This window comes from Peromyscus leucopus, chromosome 1, assembly GCF_004664715.2.
Source record: "Peromyscus leucopus breed LL Stock chromosome 1, UCI_PerLeu_2.1, whole genome shotgun sequence".
NCBI classification, from domain to species: Eukaryota; Metazoa; Chordata; class Mammalia; order Rodentia; family Cricetidae; genus Peromyscus; species Peromyscus leucopus.
This window is the reverse complement of record NC_051063.1, coordinates 19,424,456-19,448,740: the sequence shown is the minus strand read 5'-3', so window position 1 is coordinate 19,448,740 and position 24,285 is coordinate 19,424,456. Positions and strand designations below refer to the sequence as shown.

The 24,285-nt window shown below is 50.1% G+C and overlaps 1 protein-coding gene across 1 annotated transcript; it reads right to left on the bottom strand.

Annotated features, from left to right (window-relative positions):
- Positions 1–5,681: 5,681 nt before the first annotated feature.
- Positions 5,682–18,686, bottom strand: Dmrt3 (doublesex and mab-3 related transcription factor 3). The gene is made up of 2 exons (XM_028895101.2): positions 18,124–18,686; positions 5,682–7,357 (listed from the first exon to the last, which is right to left on the bottom strand). Exons 1-2 carry the CDS (start codon positions 18,590–18,592, stop codon positions 6,375–6,377), a joined length of 1,452 nt encoding a protein of 483 aa, XP_028750934.1. The 5' UTR covers positions 18,593–18,686; the 3' UTR covers positions 5,682–6,374.
- Positions 18,687–24,285: the final 5,599 nt, after the last annotated feature.

The following is a 24,285-nucleotide window of genomic DNA, read 5'->3' as shown; positions in this document are numbered from 1 at the left end:
TCTAGCTGTGAAAGGTAAGTAATTGCCCATGGAAGTGATCTACTTGATATTCCCAGATGTTTCTGAACACCAGTATCCCCCCCACCCCGCCGACAGACACACACACACACACACACACACACACACACACACACACACAAACATACCTTATTACAAGCGATTTGGATATATTCACTTCTGCTAACCTGAGAGAGAAGCTTGTTCCTCTGGATAGGCACTTTAAAGATAAACAATATATTTTCAAATATTATGACTAGAAGTTTATCACTTCCTTACTGAAGGGTTGGACTGAGTTTCCTAAGGCTGTTCTCGGGCGAGACCGGACCTCAGATTCCTCAAAGGAACGGTTGTCCACTCTTGGAGCTATAAATGAAAAGACTTATGGGAGATCTGGAATACAGAACATTAGCTGACACCTAGGAGTATTTCAAATCCAGGGACATACACCCCCCACCCCCACCCCAATCCAAGTCACTTCCAGACGCTGCTGCTGTTCACTGCCTCCTGTGGGGCTGGGTATGTGCTACCATGGCCTCAGTCACAAATGTCCTGATTGGAAGGTCCTTGAATTTAAAGGAAACAAAGACTTTGTATTTATTTCTTTGAAATGACTCATACATCACTTGTTTGACCAAAGGAACTATAATGAATGACCAGAGAGAAAAATGCTGCTTTCGCTCCTTCCCTCCACTGACCCCTAGGGGGCAGCAGAGCAATGAAAAACAGTAACAGTGACCGCCACTAGCTCTTCAGGCGGAGGCTGCACAGGATGGAGGAGGAGGAGGGTCCTGGTTGCTCTAACGCCAGGATTCTGCTGCCATCAACCTCCCAGGCACCACTGTCAACAACTGCTATTGCCTTCACTGAGGAGGCTTTCCCCAGCCCAAGAGAAAACACCCCGGTTGGACAGAGGCCAGTAGCTCTAAAGGCCTCTTGACCCCCACCCAGCTCATATCTTAGATGGAAACCTACCTCCACTCCCAGGAACCTGACCTTGGGCAAATTATTTCTTTGATTTCATTCAAATGGGAATAGCAATCTCAAGCAGCCCCACATGATCGCCAAGAGGACTAAATGAAGTCACTTAGAACAGCAGCTAACACTGAGAGGAATCATCTAAGCCCTTACTCCTATATCCCATAATACCAAGCCACTCTTGAAAAAATGCACTTTCTGGAGGAAACTGGTTTCTAATAAATTAGTTTGCATTTGGAATGAACTTAGATTATCAGATGTCTCAAAATATTGCTATGTAGGGGGGGCATTGAGGTGCTAATTTGGATAAATGACTTGGGTTAATAAGACTTCCCCTCTGGGTATGAACAGCAGTATGTGCTTTGCATGCCTCTGATTTTCAAGACTCCAGCTATAATAAGGTATTTTTCGTGAGTAAGCCACATGAGACATAACGTTTCTGGGAGGTCTGGAATGTGCAGCAAATCGTGACTACGGATACTGCTACTGTGTTGGAGATATAAACGAGCAGCCTCGAGCCCTCTCGGAGACAGAATGTGCAGACCAGAGTGCTGCTGACATCTGCAGTCATCCTCCTGTTATTTCCCACACTGTTGCTCAGATAGCCAGCCCCACACAACATCTGTCCAGTTCGGTCACTGGCAGCCTGAAGTGGTTAAAGAAAAAGAAAAAATCATTAGAAATAAAATAAGGTCAGAATGGAGGGCTAGCCTGGGCTAGCCTGCAGCAGGCCCTAGAGCCCATCTCCAGCACTTCCAAAGGAAAACAACACGGATAGCTAAGCTAACGGATGCCAGTAGTGTGTTCTCAACCCAAACCAGCTGTCTATCTGCCCTCCCCGGAACTGTTCATCTCAACTCCTAGCAGCCTTCTCACGTCTGGTTCCGCCATACTGGCCTGGGAGGCAGAGACCCCCTTTCCTCCCCCCACCCAGCCCACTCTGCACAGACCTCTGGAATCTTTCATCTAAATCCCAGTGTGAGTTTGAGGTCATGGTCTAAAACCACGAGGCAGTGACTCTGGTCTTCTGGAGGGATACATTTTCTTTTTTTTTTTTTTGGTTTTTCGAGACAGGGTTTCTCTGTGTAGCTTTGCGCCTTTCCTGGAACTCATTTGGTAGCCCAGGCTGGCCTCGAACTCACAGAGATCTGCCTGGCTCTGCCTCCCGAGTGCTGGGATTAAAGGTGTGCGTCACCAACGCCCGGCTGGGATACATTTTCTTAACAACTGTTGAGTTTACTTTCGGCTAAGGCCGGCTTTGCCTGTGGGATATCCGACACTCGTGACACAGCCCAGCAACCCCGGGCAGCTCTCACGATCCAATGAGTAAATAAGCGCCATTGTCATTCCAGGACAATCCACTCCTACCCTTCCCTTTCCCTTGACCCTGAGTTAGTAAGTGATACTGTGGGAACCCTGAAGCCTGCCTTGCTTAGACCATCAGCAAATGGCAAGATTGCCTCTTCTGAGGCTGCTCTGCCCTGGAAGATTGGAATTTGGGGAGGATGCATTCGGAAGTGATTTTTTCCCCCAGCGATGACAACTTTCAGTATCACATAAGAAATGAAATTGAAGCATTGATCTTATTCTTCAAATATAGGATAGCTTCAATATTGAAATTAACATATAAATTTAGCATCCATCTTCTTCCCGCCTTCCTTCTGCTGAGTAAATGCGCATAGAAAGAATGAATCACTGAGACAGTGTGCAGTAAAATCAGGTTCATTTTTCAAATACGTCGGTTCAAATGCAGCCAGAGCCTGTTTCCTAGGCACCCGACAAATGTTCCCAAGATGTCGCCCCCTCACTGCCTTTGTCCAGATCAATACACTGGGTACGCATGAGGCCCTTGACGGAGGAGTCCCTGAGAAGCAGACCCTATAATATCTGGTTGCTGCATCTCCCCCTCTCTTTCCTACTGTGGTTTCTTTTCAGAGAATTAAAATATGTAAAATGACTCATTGGGAGGCTTTTAGTTAACCTAGCAACCTCCACCAGTGGTCCAGAATCACCCCACCCCCCACCCCCGCTTTCCCCATGTCTGTTACCTACCTGGCCATCTACTGTTATGTAGGAGCACATGCATGCCTTGCTTCTTGGTCCGTCTATGAAACTGCTTCCACCCCACTGTGAAGACAGCCGCTGCTTTTTCAAAATCTAGAGCAGCAGGGTAAAATTTACTCTCCGATGTCATCAGTAAACTGGGAATTGTGGAATAACTAGAAGGTTCCACAGCCCCAGAAAGACCAGCCTTCCTCCACACATTTTTGCTATTGTCTAATCCTTTACCAAGGTGAAGTTTCCAGAAACGGGTATTTCTGATGCCAAATGTGTACCCACCTAGTGATTGACCCTGACCTCCAAGCCGTGTGCACTAGACTTCGGGCAAACACTCCGGTGCTTACACAGTGAGGCTCGCCCTACCATGTGAGGGTAGACTGGAAATTTCAGCGTGGTAAGAGTTTATATCCCAGGATTCTTTTACTCAGCATAGATCTTAGATGAAAACCACCACGAGAGAGAAAGAAGCCATTCTCTAATCTAGTGAATTCACAAATCATGAAATGGAGAGGATGAAAACGTACTGCCCCGGCTGCCAGGAATTGACTTAAGCCTGACTCAGGGATTTGCCTTGGAAATGTAGCCCCAGGATGCACAATCCACTTTGAGACAGAAGGATCCACAGCATGACTAACACACTCACAGAATCTTAGATGAAGGAAGAAGCACTGAACTAAAATTAGGAGTAGACAGAATCTCCCCAGACAGGGAAGGACAGACTGACGTTCAATGGGAATCAACTTCTAATCAGACTGGACGGGCTTCCGGGTCAAATACATGGCGATTATTGGCAGTCCACAGCCAAGTACCCAGAAGCTGTGTGACAGTTGGAATTTATCTGACAGTGGGGTGATTTCTCCTGACCACAACATCCAGATGTTCAGCTCTATGGGAAAGAGAAACTGAGTGCTGTGGATAGGTGTGTTCGGCTTCCTTGAGCTGGACATGCTTCAGCAAGACAGACTTGGAAAGCTGACTCAGAATCCAAGAGGGTGGGCCACTCTAAAGGGACTCAGCTATTAGGAATGCAGAGGAAACTGGATACAGGAGCGTAGCGACCCATTTCTCACTTTGGGAGCCCTGCCCACTACTCTTATCACACCAAAATATTTCTTCCTTCAAAAGATAATACCTAGGGAGAAAAATAAATAAGAGCAGACCTTCACCGGCTCACACGTAGGCTGTTGCACAGTTTTATGATTATTCTGAGTCAGGCGATGGTGGTGCACACCTTTAATCCCAGCACTCGGGAGGCAGAGGCAGGAGGATCTCCGTGAGTTCGAGGCCAGCCTGGACTACAGAGTGAGTTCCAGGAAAGGTGCAAAGCTACACAGAGAAACCCTGTCTCGGAAAAAAAAAAAAAAAAAAAAAAGATTGTTCTGTCATAAAGATGTCTCAGACAGTGATGATCCAGCTGTGAGGATGCACGCTAGCCGATGGTGCCCCACCTGGGACAATTTGACCTGGGACCATCTAGAGGCAGCCTTGATGACAGCTTAGTTCACACAGGAGGAGGTTATCAACGCTTGTTAAATGTGGAGCAAACCACGGGAATGCAAATGTCTTTTAAAATACATTCGCCCTGGGCAGAGTCAGATACTAGACACCACATCACGTCTTTGAGTTCAAAAGGCAAATTATTCTCTCCTCCACTTCTCCCTTATGGAAGCCTTAATGCTTACACAGAGCCTCGATAACAAAATATTTACTTTCAAACATTCTGGCATGTAACTATGTCGACGAAATACGTTAACAGTCCAATCAACACAAGGAATTTTTCTCACGCAAAGATAACTCATTCCAGGGGCGCCTTGTGGAAACAAAAATGAGAATAAGACCCTTTTGCCAGAGCCGTTTGGACTTGGGGGTGTCTCAGGGTGAAAGTTTGCCCTTTGCCCGTCACTCCCATCCCTCAAGCTTATACTTGTCTGGGGGGATATGCTCCCTGCATCTCCTCGTGTAGAGACTCTGGGGTTTTGATTTACTTTCCCTTCCAGATTCATAAGGTTCATAACATTATTGCCTGACCTAATCAGTCATCACACTTCTCAGGCATTTCAGAGAACGTAAACAGTAAGTTATGGGGTCGGGGTGGAGGGCTCACACAGTGCTTGAAATTTCTCTTAAAGAGTTGAGAGAAGTTTGCCACATAAAGCCAGCCCCTTCCCCCAAAAAAATTCTTTTCCAAAGAAAGATGGGGGAGGGAGCCCTAAACATTTTTGCCTTATACTAGAATTGGCCAAATGAACATGGGGAGAGCCACACCTATATTCTGCCTGTGAGACTGTTGGGCTTCCTAGAGCAACAGTGTTCATGGACTTCATGTCCCCAGTGGTTTGGGGTCAGGTCTCTACGAGACACACCTCTCATCTTTCTCTCGCTCAGCTGGGCACTGTTGGTAGTTTTTCCTTTTTATTGTGTCTCGTTGCTGTGGTTTGGTTTGGAGTGCTAGGGTCTGAACCAGGGCTTACCCCTGCAGAACCCAGGCTCCACCACTACAGGATATGCCCGGTTTGAGATGGGTCCCACGGGACGGTATCTTAGTTTCGGACCCTTGCGTTAGTAGCGAGCTTTTCCCCCCAGGGTTCCATGTTCGGAGCTCTTCCTTCCGCGAGGAGAAAAGACATCAACCAAGACCATCTCCTTAGTTTATTTTTCTAGAGTCCTTAGCATGCTACATTAACCTGACAAAGCTTAAGCTTGTGTTCATTTCACGATACATTTCATGCAGTTCACAGCTGTGATTGGCTTTATATCGACGCGACACATGTTTCGGTTCAGCCATGTGAAAAGAATAATTCTTAATGGAGTTTGTCTCTGAAAACTGTCCAAGCTTAAATGAGCGTGGTCGGTGTAGTCCGCTCTGTTCTGAGGCGCAGTCTCTCTCTAGAATGGGAGCGACTCGGCCCTGTTCACAGTCGGTTGGCAACCAGACCACTCTCTAAGGTTTCCAGTGTCCTGAGGAATCCTCTTTTACAAAAATTGCATTCAAGTATACTATTTCACTTAACAATCCAGGTCGAATTTAGGAGTAAAGCTGATGCTCCATCTAAATCTCCCCCCGGGGCCCAGCCTCCCCAGGCAGTCCTTAGCTTTAGACCCATTTTATCACACTCAGCACTACATCCACAGAGCAGACCTATTTGGCATTTTCCAGTGAAGTGCAGGAAATTAAATAAGTTATGGTTTTATTGCTAATGTATAGACTATCGAGCACAGTCACTTTGTGAAAACAGAGGAGGAAAGAGTATACAGTATTAGTGGACTCTCCTGGGGCGGGGGCGGGGTTCCGGCACACACCAAATGTCACCTGGTCACGACCCACAGGTAACAACACTTTAGGATGACGTGTTGAGTATTCTCGAGTCCGAGGAGTCAGACCTCTCGTCATAGTCATCCTCTGTGTAGATGGACTGCTTGGTCACGATGGGACACCCATCGTCGGGGATGGAGATCCGAGGGTCCTCTGTGGTGCGGGAGGAGAGCACGGGGGGCGAGCTCCGGAAGACGCTGGTGGAGTTACTAGGGAAGGGGCTGACGTACTGAGACCTCAGCTGGTACTGCTGCTGCAGCGTCATGGTGTTCCACAGGGTGACATCATTGGGCAAAAAGGGGCTCGACTGGTTTCGGGCCAAAGTATTCCTCAGCATCAGTGGGTACCGGGGTGGCTGGGGGAAAGGGTGCTGCAGGGGCACGGCCAAGGGGTTGGGGACCACGCTGCTGGAGTCCGCCGCCGAAAAGCGCAAGGTGTCGGGGACTCGGAAGGCCGAGCCCACCGACCACTTGGAGGAGGAGATGGGGTAGGAGCCCAGCGTGTGTTCGAAGAGGTGGCCGCTGGAGGGCAGCACCAGGCTCTCTTCGGCCGTCCGCTCCGTGCCCGCCGCCGCCGAGGAGCGGCTGGACAGCAGGACCTCCACGGCACTGACCAGGTCGCCCCCGCAGCCTTTCAGGATGAGCTCCAGCACAGTGGGCTTCTGGTTGGGGAAGATTTTCTTCAGCACTTCCAGGGGTGGCCGGTTGGCTTTCAAGCTGAAGGGCAGCGAGACGGTCCCCGACGGGCCCTCGATCAGAAGATGACTCTGCTCGGCGGCGGCGTGGTACTTGGGGCTGTCCGGGCAGCCCTCGGGGTTGCCCCCGTTTTTCTGCATGGCGTACCCCGCTTCATCCACGGACACGATCTCGGGGCTCTCCGGAGTGAAGCAGTTCTTGCCTTTGACCGCATCTGGGGAGCTCCTCTGGTCCGTGTCTTTGTCGCTGAAGGCCTCCGCAGCAGCGTTGTCTGCTGCACTGCCGCCGTCCCCAAGTCGCTCCTCAGTCAGATCTGGAAGGCAAGAAGAGAACAGCTGGGTTAATTAATCCCTGCCTGCTGTGCCCAGTTTCCGACAGCACTCGGGCTTCCGGGAGGATGAGGAAGTTGGGCTCAGAACACGCTTCCGGTCTTTAAAGAAGAAATGGAGAACTACTGTCAAATGGGGTGGGCAGGTGGAGTCTGTAAGAGGATGGAGCAATCAGCGTTTCCTTGGAATGCTGCGGGAGAGGAGGCTTGCCCTCAACACAGACCGGCCACGTAAGCCAGGAACCACAGAAGGCTTGGAACGTAGGCCACCAGCTACCCATTCAGTGGGGCTGTGAGGCTCCGAACCAGACCAGAACACAGAGGAAGGCCCCAGGAGGGGCTCTGGCCATCACCACCCGGTGTACACCACCCCCCAGGGCATTTTAATAATCCCATCCGCTTCCCAGGGTGCTGGGTTTATGCTAAATAGGGCTTGTGATTCTGACAGGTTTTTTTCCCCCTTTTAACCAGGTTACCATGTATAATAACTAGTTGATAAAGTTTCTAAGCAAAAGATAAATACAACCCTTGAAACGACTTGTAAACAGCCACTGGAGAGTCAGGCAAACTCAGCCGCCTGGGCCTTGAACTAGAGGCCCAACAAAGCCGGTTCCAATCCTGGATGGCGGGGCAGATGATGCTAAAGAGGAGAAGAAATGGCTGGAAGGTGAGGGAGCCCTGGCCACCATGGCAAGAGGGAGATGGATGCCTCTGTGTGAACTGGTGGAAAGGCCCTACATGCAGCGCTCCCAATGACAAAGAACTTCCTTAACGGAGCCAGGACCAGCTATGAAACAGATCAGCTGCCAATTTGACATTTTAAGCTAAGTGTCCAGGAAAGCAAGCTTGTAGTGCTAAACAGGCAAGAGTACTCGGGGTTTTATAGTAAATTCTAACAGGACTGTAAACAAAGGAACACAGATTTTTTTTTAATTAGCAAATACATGCAAATAGATTATTATCCTTTAAAAAAAATAATGTGCTAGTTGTGGGTGCTTAATCCAGAGTAACTGATCCGAAACAGAAGAAAACCACTCCCATGAGGGAGGCAGTCGTCAGGTTGTAAGCTATGTACATCTGTGTTTTCTCCTCCAGCCTCAATAGCCTCATTGTAGGCCTCTCTGTGGGCAAACCTGATTGTGTGCAGATAGCCAGAGGTGAAATTTCATCAAAGAAGCTTCTAGAAGGCACCCCCTCCTACCTGTTGTTGTTTACTTTAAGAGCTTTAAACAAAGGCCCATTGAGAGACATTTTTCAAACACCACATGTACTTTAAGTACAAGAAAAAAACAACAAAAACCCATGGCCAAATGTGTGTTTTAAAACATTCTTAAATTATAATAAATCACATAACTTTCACCTACATGTAATACAAATTCATACTTATCCCAATTCACTTTCATTACATTACTGTTTTGTTTTGTTTTGTTTTGTTTTTTCAATAAAAACTACTGGGTTTCTATTGTGGGGTTCATTTGTAGTCTACACAGTGAATCTGTCCTTTGCTTCCACCGGTGATGCTGGGATTCACCAAAGACCTAGTTTTACAAGAGAAACTGAACATCTCTTCGACTGTTTCCCAGGACAACAGGCCCAGCTTTTATCTCCCAATTATTGAGCTACTTGAATTCCATGTCCTTGACACACAAGACAAAAACCAAACAAACAAAAAGGCTCATGGAGATTTATATTCTAACCAGCCTGCATCATGTATTCCCCTGACTCCTGACCCCATCCATCCATAACTCAGCTATCACTCTATTCCTAAACCCTGGAGAAGGAGTAGACAGTGACAGTGTGTTAACTCTGAAATGAGCTCACAATTGGATTTTGACCCCTGGTCAATGGAGCTTTGGAAAACAAGTTCAATACTTGCCCCCATGTAATACAGAGATTCTATTTAAAGTGCCATGCATCTCTAGGCACCTAAATTCAGCTTTAATATCTATTATTAGCATCAAGTATTTATTGACCTGGAATAGGCCAAAACAAGGAAACAGAATAAAAAGATGGAAAAACAGCCGGAAGCATAAGCTCACAGAACTTATTAACTGGGGAAATAAGATGCATGTTCTGGGCAGAGTTTGGGGAGCATCAGACACATTGTTCACAGGACTCCTGAGGTTGGAGCAATCCACATGCTCATCAACAGATGAAGGGCAAATAAAATGGAATGTTATTCCACCTCAAAAAGGAATGAAATTCTGCTATCTGCTGCATGGAAGGAGCTAAACAATGGTCTAACTAAAACAAGCTGGCCACCAAAGAAAATGATGTGATTTCACTTCTACGAGATGCTTAGGATGAATAAAGTAGAGAGACAGAAGAGGCAGGACTAGGGGAGTCGAGACAGGGGGCTAGTGCTTAATGAATACCGAGTTTCAGTCAGGGACAAGGAAGACGTTCTGGATGGATAGTCTGACTGTTTTAAAGCATCATAAATGTCTTTAATGTCCCCAAGTTGTGTACCTAAAAATGGTGAACGGTACAATTTGTTATGTATATTTTACCATCAAACAAGAAAAAATATGACAGAGTATCACAACAGCCTGCTGACAGTAAGGTTTGTTTTTGTTTCATTTTTTGCAAGAGAAGGGGAGTTAAAGGCACAGACCTTTGGGAGTAATCCACACACCTGGAAAGGCCACAGCTTGCCTGTCCTGAACAGAAACGTGGAAAGCTGAAAGTAGCTTTGAGTTTTAAAAGGTGAAATTTCACTGCCCTGAATGAATCCGAGCACTGAGTGTCTGGGGAAACACTGTTTGTTTCATCAGCTTGGTTCACTCTTCCACAGCTCACTTCAGGCTCCAGGCAACCGCAGGACCGGAAGGTTAGTGAGGGAGATTTAGGACCAATGTTCTGGGTACTCAAACTTACCTACATCATAAAAACGTATTTTTCCTCAAGGTGGCAACAGACAGGCTGTCCCAGTCCACTAGACCCTGGAGGGCAGGATTGGCAGTCGGACGGGACACAATTCTACCTTTATATCTGTTTCCGAAGTTCTGCAGGACACACCTCAAGTGACCTGACATGGCTGCTTGTTCAGTACTTGGGAAGCTCCAATTACAAGAGACAACAAAGCCATCCTCCCCTCTTCCTGCTGTCCCAGCCCTGGTACTGAGACACGCCAGGGTACTGGATACACTGGGGTACTTCTCGAGGAACAAAGGAGGCCAGTGCTGAGTCATCCACAACTTGGAAGATTTCTGGACTCGTCAGCCTCCCATCTCAGTGTCCCGACTATGGCTAAATGTGAGGAAAGCTGGCAGGATGTCCTAGGAATCCAATACATGAATTAAGGGCTTTCCAATCCACTGAGCTCAACACTGCTTATAGTGTGTTCCCAGGGAAGGCACACGGCCAGTGAGGGAAGCAGGGTCACATAAGACGGAACACAAAGTCTTGTGAGAGGTGCACGTAAGCAAGATGTCCAATACCCAAGGGTACTGGGTTTCAAAACACAGCCAAGGCAGGTGGATCTCTGAGTTCAAGGCCAGTCTGGTCTACAGAGCGAGTTCCAGGACAGCCAGGGCTACACAGAGAAACCATCTTGAAAAACAAACAAAACAACAACAACAACAAAACAGAGCTAAGGATGAGAGACCTCAAAACCCCAAGACAAACTCCTCATCCAAAAATAATTTCTGAAAATCAGAAGAGACAATCCTTGCAATTTGGGGACACATGGCATCTACTATTACACCTAAAATAAAGGCACTGCAAACTACTGTAAACACAGACTTTCACAAGTAATTATAGAGGGGGAGATTTAAGGTCAGCAACAAGGAATAATTTAATAACAGGTGCTTCTTTACATTCCCAGGGGTTTTCCCCCTAAATGAACTCTAGAAATCATTTGAGTTGGTCTAAAGCACAAAGGCTTTCTAGATACAGAAACATGGGACTTCAGTGGAGAAAATGAAACAGGAAATATTCCCACAACCCTCTGCCTTCCGCCGTATTGGAACCGAGTCTCTAATCAGAACCCTAGAAGTGGAGCATATTTCAACCGACAGTTTTAACTCTCACTACCGTACAGGAAGCCAAAACCACCTGTCAAAAGCAGATGGAATCACAACACAACTTTTCTGTCATGACAGGCCAGTCACTACAAGTGAGGACATGCTTTTTAAACATCGAAAAAAAATTTAAATATTACCAAATACTCAAGCTTTCATTTCATAGCCCATGAAGCAGAAATACATTCCATTCAGAAACAAACTTCTTGTTCGGTTTATGAGGGCTTCAATTAAGGAGAAGACATTTTCTTTGGAAAAACAAAGACGCCACCTTCTTAAGCACATATGCCAGATGATGACAACTATACTTTTTTTTCTATAAAATTTAAGGAGGAAAAAAAAAAAAGGAACACATGAAAGTGTCTTCCGGTCTAAAAAAAATTACAATTTGAACCATCTAATTTTCTTTGAATTTCTTCATATAAAAACATAACTTAAAAAAAACATATTCAAGTATTTTTTTAAAAAGCCTGCCATATGTGTGAAACAAACGTTCTGTTGAGAATACATCGAAATGGAAAAGAGTGTTGACTTCCCTGCCTTTGGTTTTATACATTCTAGCCAATTAGTGCACAAAACCTAAATCCAGCTACCATCTAGAAAGAAACATCTAAATGACTAGATCCTCCTAACTCAGAAATCACTGGGCTCGCCCTCCCCACAAGGGGGGGGGCACGCCTTTAACATGTAGAGCGTCCCATCTCATCTGCTGCTGTGATCTGGGGGACATAGACCTCTAGGTAGGTCCACAGTGGGTCACTCTCACAGGATGCCAGTCTACACAGATATGGCATGAGGAGCCCGGCGGAGGCTTCCTGGGTCCAAACATTTCACGGAGCAGCAGTTCCTACTTCCTGTGGACCTCACACTAGGAGGGAGGAATCCTTAAGAACGGGATGAGCAGAAATTTGAACTAAGTGGGAATATTAATACATCTTGTTCTAAAAATTTTGCGCGCGCGTGTGTGTGTGTGTGTGTGTGTGTGTGTGTGTGTGTAAAATAAAATAAAACCAACGCTGGTTTAACACTGTATAAAAAAGGCTTCGAGATGATTTCCTTACCTGGCCTGGTGGTGCACATTTGCAATCCTAGCTCTCCTGAGGATCCTAAGTCTGAAATTCTGGAACTTGAAGATTTTGGGTGGGGGGGAGACACTGATTAGAAAGGGCTGGTGGCCTCAAGGAAGTACAGTTTGCAGCTGTAGACTTCCTGTGCCTTACAACACTTCAGCCTGACCTCTTTCTTAGAAGGCAGAGGCTGTCAAACAGCAGAGGAGAAATCTACCACCCGACCTGAGCACCTGCTGTTTACAAAATGCAGCTGGCTACTTGTTTATCCATCTACTTCACAAATCCCCTCAAATCCCTTATACCCCCAGGTACTGGGCGAGGTAAGAGTATACCCAGGTGACCACAGTATTGCCTGGGCCTCCAGGTAACTAATCTTTTGCAAAACTCCAAAGTATCTGCTGAGTTGATGGGATTTTATGATACAACACAGCAAGTCACACAGAGGCCAGGAGCAGGGCAGACTGCAGTGTCTTCACACAGGAGGGAATATTATAAACATCCACACAGGGAGACACTGAGCTAAATAAGACACCGGCTATTACTGGTGTAAAATTGATGTCAGCTTGAAATTCAAGGCTGACTAGGAACTGTACTCAAGAGGGTGCAGAGTCCAGAAACAGTTAATGGTCTGGGTTTTTCATGATGTACCATTATTTGGAGGGCAACTATATTTTTTAAAAACCTGTTTAACCAAACAGCAAAATAGAAACTGTCGCCCACCTCTCTACCTTAATTCTCCTTCTCGAAAAAGTAGAGTGTGTGGTTTGGGCCAAGGGACAGCTGAGGTGCTGTGGGTCAGAATGTGTGTGTGTGTGAGACAAAGTGGTGGTCCTTTGATGGCCAAAGGCCTACCTTATCTTCAGAGCTACACAAGACTACCAGGGACTCCAAGGACCTGGGTGGCTGATGGCCAGAGGGGTCTGCAACAGGTTAAAAGGTGAATGAAAGGAAGCAAGCCGGAGGGGAGGGAGAGAGGAGGCAGGCAACCAGGCCGGCACCTGGGTTCTTCACTGAGCCCTCTTCCTCCCCGTCAGGAAGAAACGCAACAGTTCCAGCAGAAAAGGCTCCCAGTCCTGCAGGGCCTTTGATTTATGAAGATTTACCCTCTTCCCTCTGTGGAGCTGCTACCAGAAAAGTGCTGACTCCCTGCAGAAACGAATTTCTCATCAATGCTCTTTGATTGTATTTTGCAAACAAAATGCCTGTTGCTTGGTAACATTTCACTTGAGCCTGACCTTCTCCAAAAGTTATTGCTATCGGATTCGATTTACACTGTCCTGTGATTACTGTAATCTTTTAAACCCGGGAGTCCATCCATCAGGGAAAGGGAAAGTTGGTTGTAAGCGGAGAGCACTGCCACCCTCCAGATTTATAAGCACCACCCCCCAGTAGGCTGGGGGGGTTCTCTGCCTGGCAGACTCTGGTTCCAGCAGGAGCACCCTTATTTTTCCTTTAACTGTGTCCTACGCTCTACCAGACAGACAGACATGCTAGCATTTCCATGCCCCTCAAGGTAGGCCAAAGCAGGGAGGGAGCTGAGGCCCAGTGGACTGAGAAGGGAAAGCTCTGGAGGCTTGCTGGAGCCCTTAGGTGAGGCAGGGGCTGTGGTGGGAGGAAGCAGGCTACCTTCAGGGCCGGCACAGAGAAGTCACGTGTCCATGCTGCCACCAGAAGCCTCTCCTGAGATCCCTGGGCCAGCCTGGGTCCTTGGTCAGTCATTACCCCCACCTCACTGCGACTGGCCTCTCCAGCAAATCTAGCAAGGCCAGGACTGGATGCTTTACCCCAAAGTCAGCTCAGAAGGAAAGACTAAGGTGACCGTCAGGCTGTCCCCTCTTTCTCTCTATCTGGCTGTTCCTAAGGCCCCCTGCTTCAGATCACGCCTCTTAGAGCCAGAGAAGCTTTGCAATTCATAGGTGTACATCCCAGGTGACTCTTAATTGTCCCCATCTTCTCCCTGGCGCTGGGTGTACAGTCAGACAGGATTTTCTTATCTGGCTTTCATGAGTACTCCCTTAACACAAGTATTTCTCCGGGGGAATTAAAACAAAAAAATAAATAAATAAAGCTAAGAAGGAAGCAGACTGGGCCACCCAAATTATAAAGGTGCTTCAGTGGGAGGCAAAATAAAGTCAGTTTTCCAAAATCAGCCTCTCTCTCTAGCCGCCATGTTTTTTTTTTTTTCATAATAAAGGACACCTCACTTCCCTATCTAACCCGCCTCTTCAGCCACTAACCAAATGCTTCTCTTTTTATTTCTTTCTCCTTCAAAGAGCATTTAAAAGAACCGAATATATGTATATATAACATATATGTGTATATATAACATATATGATATAGGTATATAAAACAAACATAACATAACACACACACACACACACACACACACACACACACACACACACACACACGGCAGATACACACCACAGCCACAGTTCTTTCCTTCCCAGGCACCACAGCCTATGGCCACCCAGGATCCTCCTCCAGAGGAGAAGTCTGGGGTCAGGCAGCCAGCTACAAGGGACTGTGACTGCAGCGCCTCACCTTGGCCATGACCCTTAAATTCCCTCATCTCAGAGCCCAGAGCCCAGGGTCCTGAAGGGCTGGCTTAGCTGGATGAGTCTGCTGAATCAGAAGTCCAGGCGGCTGCCAGAGGTTAGGCTTCCCGTGACGTTTTCATGGGGGGAGGGGACAAAGGGGACAGAAAGGGGGTAGTGCAGGTGAGTTCCAGTGTCTACAGAGAAGGTTAAGTTAGAAAGTGGGGCGCCATCAAAATCTAATTAATTACAGGCAGAGCTGGTAGCAGAGATTGATTGACAGGCAGAAAAAGAGTGCCATTTGAAGAGGCCTTTCAATCCGTAGCCAGAAGAGTCAGAAGGAACTTCTTAAATTCGCATTGAAAGCGGTGCTCAAGCTCAGGCAACCGAAGGGGCGGATAAGGAAAGATTTCTTCCAGTCAGAAAGCCGAGTTTTGGTGTCTACACGTCTCTCCCTGAACCGTGTGGGGTTTCTCCCAGGATGCCTAACGAACATCCTTCTCAAGGCCTGTTCTCCTCTCACAGACTCAGAGAAGGAACGGACTCCCAGTGCTGGTGCACCTGGGCTGGTCTTCAAGAACAAACCATTTCACAGCTATCTATGGGAGGCCCTCTGCCCTTCAAAAAGTTCAAGCAGGTTCTCAAAATCCAAGTTCACAAAGGAGCAGACGTGACGGTTTGCTAGCTGACTGAGCTGGCCGCTGAGCAGAGACTTCCCGCCCTCCCATCCCAACAGAGCCTCTTACTCTCCGAAATGGAGTAACTTATCCAGGAAGATCCAGCATGCTTCTAAAGATGCACAGCATATCACATACAGGAACATTGAAAAAAAAAAAAGTTCAGGAACACAGTGACAGGCAGTCTCAACCAGGAGTTTTAATTTGACTGCCAGTTTTAATGTTACTTTAATTAATTTTAATGTTGACTCCCAACAGAGTGGCTTTTTTTGATGTGTTGCACAGAACCAATCCACTTATTTATTTGTGTTCCTAGTGGAAAATTATAGTCAGTTTTGTTTTATAAACCTCCCCCAAGCCTACTGATGATTTTTTTCTTTAAAGGAATGCGATTGATAAAAGCCAACAAAGTTAGTGAATGTTCAAGGTATGTGGTGTGACCAGCAGGAAACTGAACCCTGGGTCCTCACAGCTTAGTCTCTGGAAGTTGTCAGCCTTCTACCTCCCCCCACTCCAATTACTTGTTCTCAATTCGGAAGGCTCGGCTCCCCCTGAGTATTTGGTAGAAGCAGAGGGAAGGAAAGCAAGCACCAAGTCTGATTTGTGCCGTTAAATTCTTTGCCCTTTTTTATTCTCCCAAAGTTTAGGCCTTGCTGTTGCTTCAGCGGGGTTCCTCACCCAAGTCCTTCTCAGCTTGTTTTAGGTTCTGTGACTCTTCATGCATTTCAGAGGAGAACGGTCGGAGGAGGAGGAGGAGGGTCCCAGGACGCTACAGGAATCCCCTCCTGAACAAAGGCCACCGAACTCAAGGTTACCCCACACCCAGAGGTGTTGGTCGGCAGATGGGCACTGCAAAATGCCGACCTGAATTTCAACTCAGACTTCTGCTCTACTCCTGAGGACTCTGGTCCAAGAGCCAGGGAAACTGGAATGGAAACTTGGAAGACAGTAGCAGGGAATCACTTCTTGAACAGAGACTAAACCCTCCTACTTGCTCTCACCTGAAGGACAGGACAGAACCAGAAAACCCTCTTCTCGACAGTTTCCTTAGCAAATCCACAAATATGAGCAGACGAGGGAGCGGCGTTCCCGAGAAATGCTTGTATGTCCCTTGTTGTTAAATATCCACAAAACCCGGTCGGCAAACTGCTTTCTGAACTCTAGGCCTAAAGAGCAGAATTGAGCCAGCCAGAAGGCGGGACAGATCTCCCAGCCACCCAGCACCCCACCACACACCCGGGAGTGTCTGTCTTCAGCAGTTCAGCTCAGCACTCTGCAGCTCTCCAAAAAACCTTTCTGAAGAAGAGCTAGCTGTCTCCGAGGGGCTGAGGAAGTGGAGGCTGCGGCTCTACCCACAGGAAAACTGTGGGCCTTTCACCCCTAATTCCAGTACACCCCGTTCCAGAGGAGATGGGCCTGGTTGCCTTTGTACATTTGCCCAGTGAGGGGGAAACACCAGACTCGAGCCCGCTGAATTCGGGTTGCTGAGAGGGGTCAGGAGCGAAGCCCAGGGTTCCCTCCGAGGAAATCGAGGAAGAAGCTTAAACTGGAGGCAGCCAGATTTAGGAAGGAGCAGGGTGACCGAATTAGATAGAAACTGGGGTCTGCCCACTTTCAGGGCTCAGAAACTCCAGTTAGGCCATCCCACCCCAAATAAAAGCATTTCCGAGAGGAAAGCCCAGAAGGAAGCAAGGTGGCCCAGAAGCCTCCCCTGTTCCACAGGCGGCTGAGCCCGCCCAAGCCTGAAAAAATACTTGCTAGGTTTCCCCCACTTCGGGCCAAGTTTTGTTTTTAATTTCCTCAAACCACAGCAGCTTGGGAGACGGAATTAAGGACTCAAGAGGTAGTTCGGCCAAAAGAGTTAACTGGTCTCACTTTGAAGACTTCAGGGACCTTTTTATCCACAGTTCTTAAAAGGTGACTCTTTTTACCGAATTCTTAGTCTTGAGTCCTCTTAGCCCAGCTAAAGAACGTCTGAGCTCCTTTAAGTTAAAGATAATGCCTTTCTTTTTGCTCCCGCGTCCCAGGCCAAGCCAAGATTCACCTAGAAACAGCAAAGCATTGGGCCCTGACTGTTACCCCGCTTCTACTTACCCCTATCCCCAAATAAGAGGCCCCCCTAAAACCTGCAGCCAGGAAAACCCGCCTCATCACGGTGCCGTGAAAGGCGGTCCTCCCAGACATCGTTTTACATCTTTTGCAGAGCACAGAAGGCACCAGGAGACAGGGACGCACAGCCAGGCTATTTGGCCGGCCTCTGGCGGGCTCCTGGGTTCCACCTGCATCGGGTGCAGCCTCTCAAGACTCAGGGTGTCCGGTGGGGAGGTAGGCCCAACCGGGTCAACCTCCCGCACACTTGCCCCTCGGCCTTCCACTCGGATCCCCGAGGGCACTCGAAGTTTCCTCGCTGGAGGAGGCCGACCCCCGCCCCGCAGACGCTCTCACCTGGCTTGGCGAGCTGCGCCGGCAGCGTCCCGGGCTGGGGCTCCGCGGTCCAGCGCAGCGCGGCGGTTGCAGCCAACTCGGCGGCGGGACGAGGCGGCGCGGGCGGCTGGGACTGCTGGGAGGCTGGCGACGACTGCGAGGCGGCGGCGGCGGTGGCGGTGGCGTCCCCCGGCGGAGGGGGCCCCGGCAGAGCCCGCAGCGAGTCCGGGATCAGGCTCTCCAGGCTCTCGTTGGCCTGCTGCCGGCGCAGCGCCACCTGAGCCGCCATGACCCGCTGCCGCTCGATGATCAGGATGCATTTCTCGCAGGTGCAGTCCTTGAAGCGACAGTAGCGCTTGTGGCCCTTGAGCCAGGACAGCACCCCGTGGTTCCGGCAGCGCGCGCACTTGGGCGTGCGCTGCAGGGGCGCCCGCGGCGGTTGCGACACCGGGCCGCCCATGTACAGGTAGGGGGAGCCGTAGCCGTTCATGCCCAGGGGCTCCCCCCGGCCGGCGGCGGGAGCAGGGCGGCAGGAGCTGGACCGCGGAGCCGGGAGGCCTGCTCCCGGAGGTCTCGGATGGTCTGCGGCGGCCGGAGGTACCGCAGCAAGTCTCCCCGGCTCGGGAGGCGCTCGCAGCCTGAACCGCTTGGCTCGTGGCCTGCCCGTCCCCACGCGGGCCGAGTCTCGGTCGGCTGCTCTGGAGGGCGCAAGCTCCACCCCGCTGGTCCTCCCACGCCGAGACTCTCGGGCCGCTGCAAGGAGCCGTGGAGAGCTCTGGTTAAGGTCTGAGCCAACTCCTCGGCGGTTGCCTTCCTCTCTGGTTGGACCCAGCACCTCCTCCGCTGCCCTCCCCACTGCCAGTCCCTCCTCCCTCCCTCCCACCGCCACCGCCACCCCCACCCCCAGGGTCCCTGCCTCCTTGCACTCCCCACGCACACTTTTCTCCTCCCTGGCACCCCTCGGATTCCTGCACCTCACCTTCACCACCTGCAGCCAGCCGGGCCTCTCTGGCGGGGGCGCTCACAGCCCCCCTCCTCCAAGCTCTCCACTACCCCTTCCCGAGGCGGGAGGGACTGTGCCGCTGCGGTACACCGGGCGCGCTGGGCGGATGGGGCGCGCGCGCGGGGGAGGGGGGATCCGGAGGGGGTGAGTGCTTGTAAACGAGCGGGCAGGCCTCTCCCCTACCCTCTCAGGATGCTCCGGGCCTGGTCTAGAAGCAATGAGCCCTAGACCCACACTTGGCCTCAGCAATTCGGAGCTTGCAAGGGAATTAAGGGTGCGCGGCAGGTCGGCCCTGGGAGGACCAGGTTTCAAGTACAAAATCTTGGAGTCAGGAGTGAGAGGGGTGGTTGTGATCCGGAAATTTGGGGGCTCTTTTCTTCATTTCATTTTGCAATCCAGTTTCTTTTTCGTTGCTGCAGAAGAAAATGAGTTGTTTTTTTTTTTTTTAAATCTGTCAGGCTTCAGTAAGACAACCCGTTTTGTTGGGTAATTTTAATTTTCTACCTACCTCCTTCTGTCTTTAAACAACCTCTGCTTTGAAAGACCTCTCTCTGCTTTGGAAGGCCGGGAAGTGCTCTCTTGGATGTTTTCCTTAAGCAAGGTTTAAACTTTCAGAGAGCGGAGCTAGAAGACACATTAGTGGCCCACAAGTTACCCAGTATGATCTACTAGTTCGCGCAACGGTCACTGAATCAGCAACCAAGCTCCGGAATTGCCCAGTTCAAATCCCCACAGGCGCTGTGATTTACTTACGGATAAGGGATAAACCCTCCTCATAAAAATCTTAGAGTGAGAGTGGGAAGAGGCTCGTGTATACGATGACCGCATAACCCTTTTTTTGTTTCTAGACAGCATAAACTATTTATTATTCTTTGCTTGTTTACAGTACTGGTTTGTCCAACGCCGGCTACCACCACACACGCACAGAGAAAACTGCCTTCTCCCATCCCTCCAAGAAAACAACCCAACAAAAATCAAGATACAACAACGTAGACTCGGGACCGGTTAACAGCTCCATTGGAAGGGGACGATGGAAATCTTGGACGATCTACTAGCTGCTCGAGTCCCGCTTTAAGCTCCGCTCTTTGCGGTGTGGCTGAAAGTTAACGTAAACGGGTCTGTTGCGGTCCCTGACCTCTGGACTGCACAGAGGCCACAGTCGTTTTCTGGAGGTCGCTTTCCAGAACCGTCAACAGCCGGCCAACGAGGAGAGCGCCGCTGGCCGTTTGGGTTTACTATGCATTCTAGGGCTGCACCGCCCCGAGTTCAAGCAGCAAGCTCTCGGCCTGGGAGAGTGGTTTGGAACGGGGAGAGAACTTGGAACGGGGAATATATAGTTGCGTACCTTTTTTTTCCCTCGACGCCTTTAGCCACCCGGGTTTCAGACGCGTAGAGGAGTTGGTGGTTGTTGGGGGCTGACCTGGTGGAGCCCTTGCACACGAATGCTACCTCCGAGAGACTACCCCAAAAGCTGCACGGGACCGATACCCCTGTCTCTTGCCCTTTCCTAATCTGGCCCCTTGCCATCCTTCGCCAGGAAAAACAAGTTCCTAACACTACAACCGGAAGGAATTTCGTAAACTGTGGGGACGGGAGACAGAGGTCACCCGTGGGTCGTAGGGCCTGAAACAGGAAAGTGGGTGCCTACAGGAGTCATTCCTCATGAACTGTGAAGGACAGGAACCTGGGGATTTGCACTGTTTTGCTCTGAATCTGTGTCTCTGAGAAACACAAGGACCACGGACTTTTCTCAAAGCCGAATTTCTCCTAAATGGTCCCCGAAACGGATCCGGAAAATAAAGAGTAACGAGTTTCTCTCAGGAAGGAAAGCAGAGGCGCTCTGCACCAGGTTTTGGGGGGACATTTTCACTCTCAAGGCAGTCCCCTTTCCTTCCTGGGTCACCCAGCCACCCTATCCTGGGGCCACTCACACATTCTGGTATTATTTGGGACTGGGTCCCGTTTCACTCCAGTGAACATCGAGGGCTGAGATCTAAATACTCATTTGATATAGCGCGGTAATCCTTTTCTCATATTTGATGGGAATGTTTTCCATATCCCAGTATTTGACAACATCTCCCTATAGGGACAGGTTTGTATTTATGTTGGTAAAATGTCCCCTGCCTCAAAGTCTATTGTAACCCAACACCTGACAACCCCGAGTCCCATTTCTGTTTGCAGAAAGGGTTTATTCAAGCACATAATGGGATCCCAGCAGAAAGCCTTTCAGAACAAGGGGCTATGGTAAACTTCACCACATGAACTCCGTTTCCAGGGCTATTAAGCTTTTAATTGGAAAATAGCAGAGGAAATTTCAAGGTGACTATAACGTGTTAGCAGTTAGTTCAGAGAAGAAAGCCCATGCGGGAATGAATGTGGAAAGCATATGGTCCGAATCACGTTTAGGAGGAGCGGCCTGCTTCCACTAAGTCCCTGCAGCTTACGTGCTGATGGGAAAAATCATCAAAGAAATTGGAAAGGGAGGGGGCGGATTACAAGAGAAAGTAACCTCACTAGACTACACCCACTCCCCGCTCCTCTGGGTGGTGTGCTAGTGTTTTCAAACCACAATTAACTGGGTAAGTAAGATATGGCAGGTTAATACCATAAGGGGTGAAAGGAAAAAAAACCCACGATGGGCGCTTGCTCCTTCTGGCGCACACTCAGCGGCTCGATGCGGGAATATCAGAAGCTCTGAAGGCCAGTGTTCTTGTTGAGAAAGTGCTGGTGTCTGATTCCAAATCTGGGGGTCCTGAAAGGTGTCGTCCATCCCCCACCCAGCAACATTTAATCGAAGGACAGTTGCATAGTGTGCTGGATGTAAGACACACGGAGACATCTGTTCTGTATTCTCGCGCAGGGAGAAGTCCGAGTTTCTACTTTGTTGGTTATGTCGCGAACACGGTTACTTGGGTGTTGACAGGTGCGGGGTGGGGTGGCGGGGCTTGTAAAAACCCCTGTACAGGCAGGAAAACAAGTCACCCCTCTGCCTACCCAGAAACCTAACAGGAGCTATCCTGCCCTCACCCAGTCAGTGTCTCTCGGCATCTCTCTTTAGCCAGCTTCAAGTTAAAAGAAGGTGGGGTGACTGGGGCTTGGGGGCGGCAGTAATGTCCCTGTTCAACCCCAATTGGTTGGGGAGAGCCTCAAGCTCAGTCCTTATGATATCCCTGAAGCTCCTCTCCAGGGACCCGCATCCAGTAGGCCTGAGGGATGCCTTGAGCATCGGGAGAACAGTTCTGGACAGTCACTTACCCATACAATCTCAGTGGGGAAGAAGGCTGCCTTCGGATTAAAAGACGCGCTCCGCGCCTGGAGAGAGGGCGGGCTGTGTGCAACTGCTGCCCTGTCCTTGGGGTTCTAGAACTCTCCCCGGGCCAGCAGCGGCTCGGGCCTGGGGGCACATTCCTCACACTCAGCCTGGACGACACTGCCTGGCTCCAACTTTTGGGGAGAGTGTGCCTCTCCTGCATCACCTCACTCAGAGGTTTCTAAGGGTCTTCAGATGGATGGCCACACCCTCGCTGACCGCCCCCATCCAGACCGTCCTGGGCGGGGGGACAAGCCCTCGAACTGTTTTAGAAGGGAGACAACCCCCTTTTGCTTAAGTGTGCGTCTAGGGGGCGAACCGGGTCTCCTGGGTAAAATGATCGACAGCTCAAATACACAGCCTTTCTGTAGTTTTAAAAGCCAAAGACTAAAGAAAAAAAAACAAAAACAAAAAACGGGCCAGGTGATTTGAGTAACGTTCAAGGGACAGAGTAAACGTTTCCCTGCCCTAGGTCGTTAGGTCGAAGCTCTAGGTGGACTTCTCTATGACTTTTTCTTTTCCCCTAGAAAAAACTCCACCACCGCCTCCTGCCTTCTAACGGAGAACACAGCTGCGAGTCAAGGCTGGGAGGTGCAGAGGGAAACTTCCCCCGCAGGAAGAGTGTGTGCGAGCTCGAGCTCGACTCCGGGAGTTCGAAACTCAGAACCACCCGGACCTGGGGAAGCGGCGCCACACTCAGGACCTAGAGAGCCCCTCCTTCCCCCGCTGCAGCGCCGCCTGAAGGGGCGACTTCCGGTGAGAGTCCCCGCCCCCGCACGCCTTGGCTCCGCCCACCCCCTTCGCCCCGCCCCGGTCCGTGGCGAGGCTCCACCGAGGCGCTGGTGGGTGGAAGTTTGTGCGTCTGTTCCGAGCGTGGGCGGGAAGGAACGTCACAGTAGCTGAGTGGCAGACTAGACGTTTCCACCCAGGCTGTGTCCACGCCCTTTCGTCCTAAACTGAGCCGAGCGGAGACTCCAAACGCCGCGTGGCAAAGTGCTGGCCTGGCACTGCAAAGCAGAGGCGCTCGGCTTCCCGCGTGGGCAAGCATCTTCTAGCCGACCCGCACACCTGCAGCGTGGGAGACCCCACGCTCTGCCGGCGAGCCTGGCCCACTGGGTCCACTACGTTCTGAGTGTGTGGACAGCAGGCAAGGGTCTACTGCTGGGGTGACCGTGGCCGGGGTTCCGCTGCGCCGTCGACACGCTCGTGGCCTCTGCGCGGTGGGTCGCGTTGAAACGACCGGTTAGGTGGTACCCTGCGACCTCCAGCCTCAGCGACAGCTCTCCCATAACCCTCAATACTAGTAGGAGCTTGTCTGGCACCTCGATAGGAATGCCAGCCTGCCTCGGTTTCCCATGTGTGGTTTGCAGACTCATTAAGGCAACAACTCCCCGGGAGCTACCCCGCACCTCCATATTGCACGCATATGTTCACATATGCTTCCCACACATCCTACGGAACCACAGGAGAAAGTGGCCTTGCTGTTAGAATCTGGGCGCCTCTAGATCCCGCTGCTAGTGGCCGGCTAGATTTATTCTGAACTGGTCCTGCCCTGTTTTGAACCGGCCTCCTCCTCCTCCTCCTTAGCAATCAAGAATAAATGCAAAGGTCGCGTCAATGCCACTTTACGAACAAGGCCCAGGTCTTTTCCTTACATAGATATTCCAGGCTTGCCAGCCTATAGCCCGGCAAGGCCTGCCCCCATCACCCCGCTGGTACCCCTGGGAGTAGCCCAGTCTGTGGCTAGTCCCCACCGATGTCCCGAGTCCTGGATGCGTCGGCGCGCACCGAGTTTGGGGCGAGCGGGTGGACGTCGAAGCATTTTCCCGAGGGACCAGCGTTGACGACCTCGGGACGGACACACAGACAC